Here is a 12,690-nt window from a genome sequence, read left to right on the forward strand (position 1 = left end):
TTTAGAATTGTCGAATTTACAACGCCGCCGCCGAGGGAGAAGCGATGCGTGAAGCTTTCTGATCATCATTTCCCTTATACACTTGGGTAATCAAATATTAGGCCACAGAGCCTTTTCGTCAAACTTTTGCCTCTGCCTTAGTCCTGCGCAAACGTGGGATGGAAGCCAGAAGCAGCGAGTCCCGGCCAGCACTCCACAAACCACCCAGGCCGCATTTAGTGCAAGAAGGATCTGGAATTCCTTTGGCTATCCTTCTTTTTTACCACCTGTCAAAAGTGCCCAGCAAAGCTTCTCAAAAAGTGTTTCTCAAATCTTGATGATTTCCAAAATTACTTATTTGGAAATCCCGATTCAACACGAGAGCACAGAGGTCCTTCAGCTTCTATATTCCTGTTTCTTTCTCTTATTCTTCTTCTTAATCAAGAGACCCACTTTCAAAGGTTTCTGATTTCCTTTCAAAGGTTTCTGATTGGGGCTCCCTTGCTATGATTTATCAAATGCATTCTGCACTTGCAGGGCAAGGGATTCCTGAATTCACAGGTATCCATCTCAGCCTCTGCCCTCATTTTCATTTCACCATGAAGTTGGCATTAACACTTCATCCAAAAAAGCTTTTACTTTTATTTATAGCTGCCTTTAAACAGAAGTGCTGTGAAACACGATTCTTTTCACGTAACACAAAAAATCAACGATATGGCCTCCAAAATGACAAACACAGAGAAACTGACTTGAAGCTTATTTCCTATGACCAAAAGTTAGGCTACGATTGTCTGATTACAGGTGACCACAGAATATTACTAAACTCCACAAAGCAAGTGGACTTAAACACAACAAAGTAATGCACTTCTTAGCAGGCAGTCTATTATTTTGAGTCCCATACAGCAAAGAGCAAGCAAAGGAGGGAGCAGAGAGCGACACTTAGAGAATCTAGACAATGTAGGAGCCCTAGGCTGAAACTCGAAAACACAATCAAGCGAACACTCATGATGTATACGTTACAAAGACTAATTTTGTAAAACAAAATTCACTGGTCATTTTGAATCCCTAACACTAGAAGTACAATTTGCTCACCAAATGGGAAATTAAATATTTATAGTAATGCAAGTTATGACTATAGCCACTAAAAATGGATTTCCCCCCTTTCCCACCCACTACCAGCCCTGAATGCATCAGAGACCCAGTGGAACAGGAAGATCAGCTAATGTGCCTAATACAATGTGTTTTCTCCATCTTCTTCACGAACACTTCTAATGGCGCTATCAAGTGTCGACTTCTCCTTCCTCAAAGACATGGTTGAGCTGGATGACAATGCTGATAAAATCACCCAGTTCTACAAAATCAGCAGTGACGATATTGATGCCACTCTCGCCTGGCTTCTGCGTTCGGACCCACTGCATCATGGCGGGAAGAGCTCTGAGGAAGGAAAGAAAAAGAGAGGTCACCGAGGAAGCAGCATCCTTTCTCAACAAACCATGCCTTCCATCTCCCCCCCACAGATAGAGAGCAGGGTAAAAAGGCCAAATAGACAATGGTGGACGCATAACCCGGAAAGAGACTCTGCAGGACACATATTGATCACCTTGATCCACATTAGGGCTTTTATTGTCGGCGATCTCTTAGACGTAATCAATTACTTAATAAGGTCCTTCTAGCCCTAGTCTTGTGTGCCATAATTTATTTCTTGCTCTGTTGCAGATTTTGTCCTCTGTGATTGTGCTTATGGTCGCATTTTGTAATTCTGTTACAAAATGAGGGCGGGATCTATCTTTAGAACCTACTTTACTGGAGCCCTGGAGGTGGAGTGGGGGACTCACTGGACTCTAAGATCAGCAGTTTGAAGCCCCCGCCCTGAGGGAGAATGATGTGGCTTTCTACAATCAAGGAAAGTTCTAGGCTCTTCCCCACAGGGGAAGTTCTTCACTCCTCTGTGGGGTCACTGCCTGTCAGAGTCAATGCAACGACAGTGAGGTTTATTAGTAGTAGTAGTTTTTAATGGAGGGTGTGATTGAAATCACCATGTTTTCGTTTCCCTGGGGTGTGGTTCACTGAAACAAAATCAATATCTGCACCAATACCTTCTCTTTTTTTGTAACCTCCATTTACTGACTGAGAATTGGTAGAAGCAATAAAATCTAATTTAACTTTCAGTCACATTTGGCTTCTGACTTTGGACACTTCATTTAGCCTGTCTCTGCCTAACCTGCATATTTGGGACTTGACATGACCGACATCCATGTGAGACACCTCCTTTTGGTTTCATGAGTTTCTATGAGCCATTGCAGTGAATCACGGAGCCCTGGCACACGAGGGAATATCCTAAAGGGGGTCATGATGGAAAAATGAAGGTGTACAACATCTTGGAAAAGTTGGACATTTGGAGCTTCTTTAATCTGCAGCCTTTTGGGATAAGTCTGGTATTGATTCTCTAAACCAAATGAGTACCACAATATCAGATGCTGTGGTAATTTATGGTAAAGCTTCGCCACTGAGAGAGTTTTGCATTCACATCCTGCCTTTGCATGATGTACAGGGGCGTGCTGTTTTGCTGGGTGCGTTAGTCAGTTCTGACACGCTGCCTTATGCACAGCAGATCGAATGCCCTTGGGTCCTGCGCCACGACACCCTCACATTTGTGATTATGTTTGAGCCCATTCCATGACGACTGTGTGAATCCATCTTGTCCACGGTCTTTCTCTTTCGCCCCGCCCTCCACTTTAACAAGCACGGTGTCCTTCTCTAGGGGCTGGTCTCTCCTAAAACAATGCCAAAAGCATCTTAGACCAAGTCTCACCATCCTTGCCTCTAAAGAGCATTTGGTTGTACTTATTCCAAGAAAGATCTGTTTGTTTTTTGGCAGTCCATGTTACTTTTAATATTGCTAGCCAGAGCCATAATTCACATTTATCTATTTTAATCCACTTTTTCTTATTCAATGTCAAACTTTCATATATATTGAGGCAATTGAAAATATTATAACTTGGGTTAGGCACACCTGATACCTCAAAGTAACATCCTTGCTTTCCCATGAAGTCGTGTAGATTTACCTAATGCAATGGGTCATTGATCTCTTGTCTGCTGCTTCTCTGAGTATTTATCGATTATTATTTGATTGTAGATCAAAGCAAGATAACTTCCTTGACAAATTCCATCTTTTATCATGATGTTACCTATCAGTCCAGTTGAGAGGATATTATTCCTCTTTGCATTGAATTGTAATTCATACTAAAGACTGCAATCTTTATCAACAAGGTCTTCAGGTGATCCTCAGTTTCAGCAAGCAAAATTATATCATCTGCAGGTTGTAGGTAATTAGTAAACCTTCCTCAATTCCTGAAGACGTATCCTTCTTCACATAGTCCAGCTTTTCTGATGATTTATTTGCTCAGCATATAGACTGAACAGATATGGTGAGAAGGCACAACCTTGACCCACAACATTCCCAATATTGTTTTGTCTCCCAATTCCCCTGTTGTGTTTGTACAACTGCCTCTTGATCCATGTGCAGGCTCTGAGTGAGCAAATGAAGTGTTCTCGAATTCCCATTCCTCTGAAGGCTATTCATAGTTGTTAAGATCCAAGCAGCTGAGTGCCTTAGCATGGTCAATAAAACACAAGTAAACATTTTTTTTGTCATTCTCTGCTTTCAGCCAAGAGCTATCTGACTTCAGCAATAGTATCTCTCAATCTACACTCTCTTCTGAATCCAGCCCGAACCTGTGGCATCTCCCTGTCAATGGACTGCTGCAATCATTGTTGGAAGATAGTCAGCAACATTTTACTTGCATGTGATATCCATGATATGGTTCTATAATTTGTACATTCTGTGGGTTCACCCTTCTTTGAAGTGGATACAAACATGGATCTCTTCTCTCAATTAGCCAAGGAGCTGTCTTCCAAATTTCCTGGCACAGACCAGTGAGTGCTCCCAGTGCCTCATCTGCTTGTAGGAATCTGGCATTTCATCAATTCCCGGAGCTTTGCTTTTGGCTAAAGTTTTCTTTTCTTTTTTTTTTTTTTACATTTTATTAGGGGCTCATACAACTGTTATCACAATCCATACATATACACACATCAATTGTATAAAGCAAATCTGTACAATCTTTGCCCTCATCATTTTCGAAGCATTCGCTCTCCACTCAAGCCCTTTGCATCAGGTCCTCATTTTTTCCCCTCCCTCCCTCCTTCCCCCTCCCTCCTGAGCCCTTGATAATTTTTAAATTATTATTTTGTCATATCTTGCCCTATCTGGCATCTCCCTTCACCCCCTTTTCTGTTGTCCGTCCCCCAGGGAGGAGGTCACATGTGGATCCTTGTAATCAGTTCCCTTTTCCAACCCACTCACCCTCCACTCTCCCAGCATCGCCCCTCACAACCCTGGTCCTGAAGGTATCGTCCACCCTGGATTCCCTGTGCCTCCAGCTCCCGTATGCACCAGTGTACAACCTCTGCCCTATCCAGCCCTGCAAGGTAGAATTCGGATCATGGTAGTTGGGGGGAGGAAGCATCCAGGATCTGGGGGAAAGCTGTGTTCTTCATCGGTACTACCTCGCACCCTGACTGACCCGTCTCCTCTCCTAAACTGCTCTATGAGGGGATCTCCAATGATGGCTAAAGTTTTCAGTGCTGCTTGTACTCCTGTTTTTAGTCTCACTGGTTCTTGATCACATGCGACCTCTGGAAAGGGTTGGTACAGCGACTGCATTCTTCCATCTTATTTTGACGCTTCCTGCAAAGTTCAATATGTTGCTCAGAGAATCTTTTAATATTGCAACTTGAGGCTCGAACTTTTTCTTGAGTTCTTTAAATTTAAGATATACTGCGTACTTCAATTTTAATTTTCTAACTCTAGGCTGTGCACATTTGATTATAATATTTTACTTTGTATTCTGGAGTTGTCCTTTGAAATTTTCTGTTCAGGTCAAGAACTCATTATTCCTTCCATTTGTCTTAGCTACTCTACAATTAAGGGAAATTTTGAGATTCTTTTCTGACATCTACTTTTATTTTTATTTCCTTTTGTGTCTTTTTAATGACCGATTGCTTTCTTCATGTATGATGGTCTTGATATCCTCCCTCTGGGTCTTCTGTCGTTAGTGTTTTGTTTTTTTAATCACTTTACTGGGGGCTCACACCACCCTTAGTGCAACCCTTACATCCATCCATTGTATCAAGCACATTTGCACATATGTTGCCATCATATTTTCAAAATATTTTCCTATCAGCTCATTCTCCACTTCCCCCACCTTGCCACACTAAAAAAACCTTGATAATTTATAAATGATATTTTTATATCTTACACCAACCACTGTCTTCCTTCCCCCACTTTTCTGGTGTCTTTCCCCCTGGAAGGAGGTTATATATTGATCCTTTTTATTGGTATCCCCTTTCTCTCCCCACCTTCCCCTTCCCCTCCTGGTATCGCCACTCTCATGATTGGTCCTGAGGAGTTTATCTGTCCTGGATTTCCTATCTTTCCAGCTCTTATCTGTACCCCTCTACATGCTCTGGTCTAGCTAGATTTGTAAGGGAGAATTGGGGTCCTAACAGTGTGTGTTGGGGGGAGCATTAAAGACATAGAGGAAAGTTGTCTGTTTCATTGGTGCTATATGGTACCCTGACTGGCTCATCTCTTCCTGATGACCCTTCTGTAAGGGGATGTCCAATTGTCTCCAGATGGTTTTGGGATGTCCACTTTGCACTCCCCTCATTCACATCAATATGTTCTGGGTCTTTGATACCTGGTTCCTGATCCCATTGACACCTCATGATCACACAGGCTGGTGTGCTTCCTTCATGAGACTTTGTTCCTTCTCAGCTAGATGGTCATTTGTTTATCTTCAAACCTTTAAAACTCCAGACACTATATCTTTTGATAGCCAGGCACCATCTGCTTTCTTCACCACATTTGCTTATGCACCCATTTTGTCTTCAGAAATCATATCAGGAAGGTGCGCATCACAGAATGCCAGATTATTAGAACAAAGTGTTCTTGCATTGAGGGAGTGCTTGAGTAGAGGTCCAGTGTTCGTCTGCTACCTTAATACTTAACATATAAATATATGCCCATAGATCTATTTCTCTATCATTATATATAAATATATTTACATATTTACATGCCTATATTTATACCTTTTTAAAATCCTTTGCCTCCTATTTCTTTCCTCTATTTCCTTGTACTTTCCTCTTGTCCTACTATCAGGTTCAGACTTTATTCAGGTTTGGATAATTCCTCTTGGCTACATTGCCCTTGATCAAGCCCCACCAGGTATCCTATACCTTCCTCACTATTGATTTTAGATTACCTGTTGTTCTCTTGTCTCTGGGTTGGTTGACTGCCCCCTTCTTTCCCCCTCTCCCGTGTCTCCCCAGAACCATTGATCCCGTTGTTTGCTCCTCCAGATTGTTTATCCCACCTATTTTACCTAGATAGAGTGTCATTAGTGTTTAATTAGTGTTACATGAACTTAGAAAACATATATTATGAACTTACTATTCTCAAGAACCATACTAGATATTGTAAAAAGGTGTAGAGGCATAAATTCCTGCCTTCCAGGAGTTCAAAGTCTAGTGTTGGGCAGGCAGGAAAGGAAGGTAATTTTAATGTAGTGGAAAAAGAAGTTATTGCTTGGAACACATATGCTAAGCACCAACTCTAAGTCCATCATGACTACTGGTACTTAGAAACTTTCATTGAATCAAAGAGACAAAATAATAATACTCTTCCCCATGGAGAGACAATAAAGAATAATCATAAACAAATTACATATCTTGATATGAGGTAATATGCTAAAATTGGAGTAGAAAATGGAAAATTAGGAATATGCATGTTTGGAGGAGTGGGGCAGAATGTCATTTAACCTAAGGTGATTTTTTAGATTTCTTTGAGTAAGGCTCTTTAAGCAAAGGAGGCAAGGAAGTTAGTGATGTGGGTTTCTAGTGCCTCATCCACTAGTTGTTGAGATTGCCACAGAAGTGCATGCCAGTTAGTGCCACGGATCTATGGGGAGAATATGCCCGTGTTGATAAAGAAGGAGTGAGTAATAGGAGGGAAGGTCATAAGGACCAGGAGGAAAAGTGATAAAGTCCTGTTGCGGGCCGTTGTAAGGACTCTGAGATAGTTAACAGATCTCGGTGTGAACTATGGAGCCTTGCATGAGTGGGGGCGTGTGGCTGAGGGCCATAGAAGGCATTTGAAATTGTCACTAGCAACCACCGCACACCTCACCCAAATCATCAGTCGCTACCACTGTACACCTCACCAAGGAGAAGCAGTTACATCCAGGGTGAGTTACAGTGATTAAATGTGGGACCAGTGGGACCCTCAAATGAGGTTATAAATATCCAAGTGGCACTTGGCAGAAAAAAAAGTGTCCCAACCCTGCTGTAGAGCATCTCAAATGAAGGCTACGGGGAGCTCTGGTGTCACAGTGGACGTGATGTGTTGGGCTGCTTACTACGTTGTTAGCAGTTTGAAACCATCAGCTACCCCATAGGAGAAAGAAGAGGCTTTCTACCCTCATATCAATACAAATGTGCAATTTCCTATGAAACCAACTGGAGTGAAACCTACTGTCATTGGACAGGGGATGAAGGTGATGGTCCCACGAGAAAACAACAGGTAAACTGGAGACCAACGACTGACTGTGCGTAAGCACAGGAAGCCTAAAGGAGACCGGTACACATTGAATGCCCAGATGAGAAGGAAGGAGTGGGAAGGGAAGAGAAAGGTGGAAAAAGAAGAAATGGGGGGAAAGAATAGATCAAGAGAAAGGCAGACCGAATGAGTTTAAGAATGTCAAAGAAGCTGTGTCACAAAATTTAAGGAAATTTTAAAAGATGTTGGAGAGGTAGGAACAAACCAGATTATAGAGAGCTTTGAAGAAACGGGGGGTAACGGAAAGCTGTTAACCAGGAAAACACTGTGACGAGCTCCATGATTGGATAAAGTAGTAGACTCTAGACAAATGAAACAGATGGGCAGACAGTGGGCAAAGATCACAACCAGGGGGCTGTGGCACTAGCATAGGCTAGAGATTGCGGAGACCTGGACTGCAGGGGCAGCGGTTTAAAAATTTGAAAGAATTAGAGATAAAATGACATCTACTGAGTGACTGGATCATATTCCCTCCAGCTCATATCCAACCCCCATCACATCCAGTCTCATCATAGCCTTCAAAGTCTTCTCCATTGGTGGGAAAGCCGGTTTTTCTTTATAATAAAGGGTCATGGAGTATTTATCTTTATAAGATTGACTAACTTTGCTGAACGTGATGTCTGCCAATGTCCTCCATGTCTTAAGATATTGACATTTTCATCATTGTGTTTTGGAGATGCTTAAGCTTACTGGGAGATCCAGAGTTTGTCCATTCCTTCCCAGATGGGGTTTCTGGCTGGCTTCCATATTTCTGCTATTATAGAAAGAGCTGCAATAAGCTGCATAAGCTGTGACACATGCGGAGTAGAGAGATTGCAGAGGCCTGTGGGATTTCCGTTCACACTTGTTTAAGGAGGCACCGTACTGTTTCCATAGTGGTGGACCAATCTGCAGTCCCACCAGCAATGTATGAACATCCTAGTCTCTCCACAACCTACCCCACCACCACCCGCCCCTCCAATCCCATCCGCCCAGCTCCCAGAACTTGTTATTTCTTGTTTATGTGAATTCTGCTAAAAGCATCCATGGGAAGTGGTATCTCATTGTTGTTTTAGTTTGCATGTCTCTTACAACTTGTATTTCATTTGCATTTCTCAAGACCATTCCTCCATGTGGTTGGTGGCTTCTGGTTTGCTATCTTTAGTAAATTGTCTGTTCATGTCTTGTGCCCACTTTTCATTGGGTTCTTGTTCTAATTATTAAGGTGTTGCCACTGGCTATAGATTTTTGAAATTCATCTTTACCTGATATATCGTCAAATATATTTCCGCAGCGCATCTCTTGGAAAGACTTGTGCTCACTCAGCAGAGTGATGAGACGTGGGGTGGAGAAGGATGGGTAAGAGTCATGGTAAGGCCAAGGCAAGCAAGTTGTATATTGAGCTCAACTAAGTACTTAGTTCACCAGACGTTTGAGGTACTGGATTCTGGAAGGCTCCAGAGCAATCACTCTCGAGCCATAACCTTCACAAACACTGCTCTAAAAATTCCCTCTGAATCCAAAGCAAATCAGTTGCCATTGAGTGAAATCTGACTCATGACAAAGCCTGGTCTGTCTCTGAGAGGAGTCCTGCTGTGTTGGGTTGCCAATAGTGGTGATCTTTTGAAAGTAAAATGCCAGGTTTTTCTCCTGAGGCTTCAATCTCCAACCTTCTGATTAGTAGTCAGTAGCTCAACTGATTGTGCCGCTACTCTTCTCAGATTAAAATTCCTGGGCCTGAATTTAGACCAACGAATTGTTAATTGAATGGGAAGAGATCCCTTTTCTGCTTCAATGTAAAATGGATTGCTTGGAGGATTCATAAAACATCCTTTTAAAATAACACGTAGTCTTTGGATGAAATATGAATTTTACATTTAAAATATGATTTCTGGGAATCTAGGGAATAGTTCTTATTTTCTGTTCAGACATATTTTGCTAAAATCAATATGGTACTAAAGACAAAACAAGCAATAAAGTTAAGTCAAATCTGAAATACCCAGACAGTCTTAAGTCTTAAGAACACTCAATGTGTTGGATTAAGACTAGCAAATGATACTGAAAATACAATAATTATTTTGAGTAGGATTCCTTAACCTTTTCTTATCATTGCTCTTTTAATGTTTCAATCATTTTCCTAGCCTTCTTTCCCTTGAGAAAATTGTATTATTACAGGCCATGCATGAGGGTGAGTAAAAAAACATAGTTGATAGTGTTCCACATCAGGCATGCCCAAGTTAATCTAAACAAAACACGTGTACCTATGTGTTGGCAATGAGTGGAGGGCTACAGTACATTCTTTCAGTAATATGCTAGTCTTAATCTTGTTAGGTCAACTTCAAAAATAAGATCCAATCAAAACAGGAGCCTCCAAGATGATCGGTTGAATTAATTAAGTTCAAGACAGAGAGGTCAGCAGAGAAAGTTATAGTGACTATTTTGAGGGGGTTGATAAAATGTATTGAAGGACTCTCATAAGGGCTTATTAGGAAGAAGTAGAAGAAAATTGAAAACTTATGAAAAGTCTAGGAAAGTTACGCCGAGAAACTTTCTCCAGCCCCATCATGACAATCAATGCACCTGCTCATTCGTCAAGGATAGCAAAGGCAGTCTAATGAGAATGTTGATGGGAACCCGTACTCCACCTACCCTCCTGCCCTGATCTTCTTTCAGATTTTGTTTTGTTCCCAGGTCTCAATGAACATTGAAAAGAAACAGGATCTGAGTCTCCAATTAAAGATCATGGGATTCTTCAGGAAAGGGTTAGAGAGATAGAAACACTACCTTCAGAAATGTGTAGACATATGGAATATCTGTAAAAGATAAAAAGATCTGTAAAAGCCCCTGATAAAATGATTTTTAAATTCATTTTTAGATGTGTAGATGTAGATGAAAGATATGTCAAGAAATAATAGCATCACAGTTTGATAATTTTGTTCAATAAAGATCTCTGTGATTTTATAACTAATTTTTACTTATCCTTGTATCTATCTATGTCTGATTTCTATATCTTTTACTTTGGTATAGAAAGAATAATTATCTTCATTTTATCTCCACCTTCAAGAACCAATTTTTGTCTATTTAGGGGTAATGTTTGTGTTGAAGAGGCATAATTTCAAATGAAACTAAAAGTCCCTGATTTCATTTAGTGCTTGACAGATAATTTGAGCAAATTGAAAGACCTATTTTAATGGTAATGAAATTTTGGCTCAATCCAAAAGTATTCATAGTATAAGACAAATCAGATGAATTATAGTTTTGTAATCATTCATTAATTCATTCAACAAACATGTATTGTAGGCTTGTTGAAGATATTTAGTAAAGGGGCCGCCGAACAGTGGAAGGCCCTCCGGGAGGTACACAGTGGCTACAACCAGGGGCTCAGGCAGAGGAACAATTGTCAGGATGGTGCAGGACTGGGCAGGGTGTCCCTCTGTTGCCCACAGGGTCGCAGAGGGTCGGAATTGACTCCAGGACAGTTAACAACAGCAGAAGACAGTGAGCTCATCGATGATTCCCTACATCCGTCCTTCAGGTCAGCCCTTCCCCATCTACTTCATGGAGACATTTGACCACAGATCCTGTAGTGATTTTTTCACCCTATCGTCAGAACACTCTTGATCAAATGTACCTGAAAGTACTGTCTCACCACAAAACAAACACTTTGCAGGACAGAGCGCCACAGGCTGCACACATAGAGGTCCCTGTGTAGGGCACGTGGATACGTGCTTGAGCTAAAAGGTTGGCTGTTCCAGCTCGCCCAGAAATGACTGGGAAGGAAGGCCTTGCATTTTTCCTTGAAAAAGTCCCTTCTTAGAAATTCTATGGCACAGTTATACTCTGAACCTACGGGAGCCATCATCAGGTGGAACCAATGCAATCTCAACCAACAATAACAACAGTGTAAGTAAACAATATATTAAACTTATATAATGTAGTAAAAACAACAAGATGGAAATCTAACTGCCAGCATGTTACTTCCATCTCAGGAATCAACCTTATCAGCTGCGGAGTAGAAGCGTGGTCCTTGGGGTGCTCAGGGCTGTGACTTTGGAGACACACTAGCACAGACCATGCGTATTTACAAAAACCATGTGAATTCAAACAGGAAAGCAGCATATTCAAAGACAAACTCAAATATAATCACGTGTGCAAAGGCCTACAGTTAGGACAACACCAAAGCAGACATTGAAGACTAAGGTGAACCTGACCAAAGCCAAGGCCTTCTCCTTTGCCTCATGTGCATGTGAAAGGTGGACATTGAATAAGAAAAACTGAAGAAAAAGCAATGCATTTCGATAAGGGGCTGATGCAGATTATTGAAAGTACCATGGACTGCCAAAAGAACATCACATCTGTCTTGGAAAAACCACAGACGGAATGCTCCTTAGAAGCAAGGATGGTGAGACTTTGTCTCACACACTTCAGCAATGTTGTCAAGAGATACCAGTCCCTGGAGAAGACACCGTGCTTGGTAAAGTGGAGGGTCAATGAAAAAGCGGAAGACCCTCTACGACATGAATTGACACAGTGGCTGCAATGGGGGGTTCAAATCTAAGAAAAATTGTGAGGATGTGGCAGGACCAGGCAGTGTTTGCATTCTGTTGTACACAGGATTACTATAAACTGACTTGATAGCACATAACAACAACAACTATTTTCGTAGAGTCATGGTAAGTAAATACCATGTATTAGTATATAGTATTGATCTATTTACGTCTCATTGTGCTTTCCCCACCATTCCCTCTTGCACGGACACCTTTTCAGCCTCATTTATTGCTACCATTAGCCTGCTAAGCTGTTCTCTAATAGCACTGAAATGCTTGTGTTTCCCCAAGAATACACCTTTTGGTTTCCTTTTTTTTTCTGTGTATTTTTCAGTCATTTTTCATCACCATTTTTTCCTCTTATATTTTTCTTAACCCAACTAAATTGTTTATTATTTAAGACATGGCCTAGGCACTATCTCAATTTATCCCATCAAATGTGGTTGAGAACCTGTTCTTTATGCATTACACATAACCGACTGACCTTGATACATTGAGACGATCAGTTTC

At 41.3% G+C, this 12,690-nt stretch overlaps 1 protein-coding gene across 1 annotated transcript in view; it reads right to left on the minus strand.

Annotated features, from left to right (window-relative positions):
• Positions 1–1,259: 1,259 nt before the first annotated feature.
• Positions 1,260–12,690, minus strand: part of PLCXD3 (phosphatidylinositol specific phospholipase C X domain containing 3) — a 235,152-nt gene continuing 223,721 nt past the window's right edge. The window contains exon 3 of the mRNA XM_075543014.1: positions 1,260–1,413. Coding sequence (XP_075399129.1) covers positions 1,260–1,413 — 154 coding nt within the window. The remainder of the gene's footprint in view (positions 1,414–12,690) is intronic.

Source organism: Tenrec ecaudatus, chromosome 2 (assembly GCF_050624435.1).
Source record: "Tenrec ecaudatus isolate mTenEca1 chromosome 2, mTenEca1.hap1, whole genome shotgun sequence".
Taxonomy (NCBI): Eukaryota; Metazoa; Chordata; class Mammalia; order Afrosoricida; family Tenrecidae; genus Tenrec; species Tenrec ecaudatus.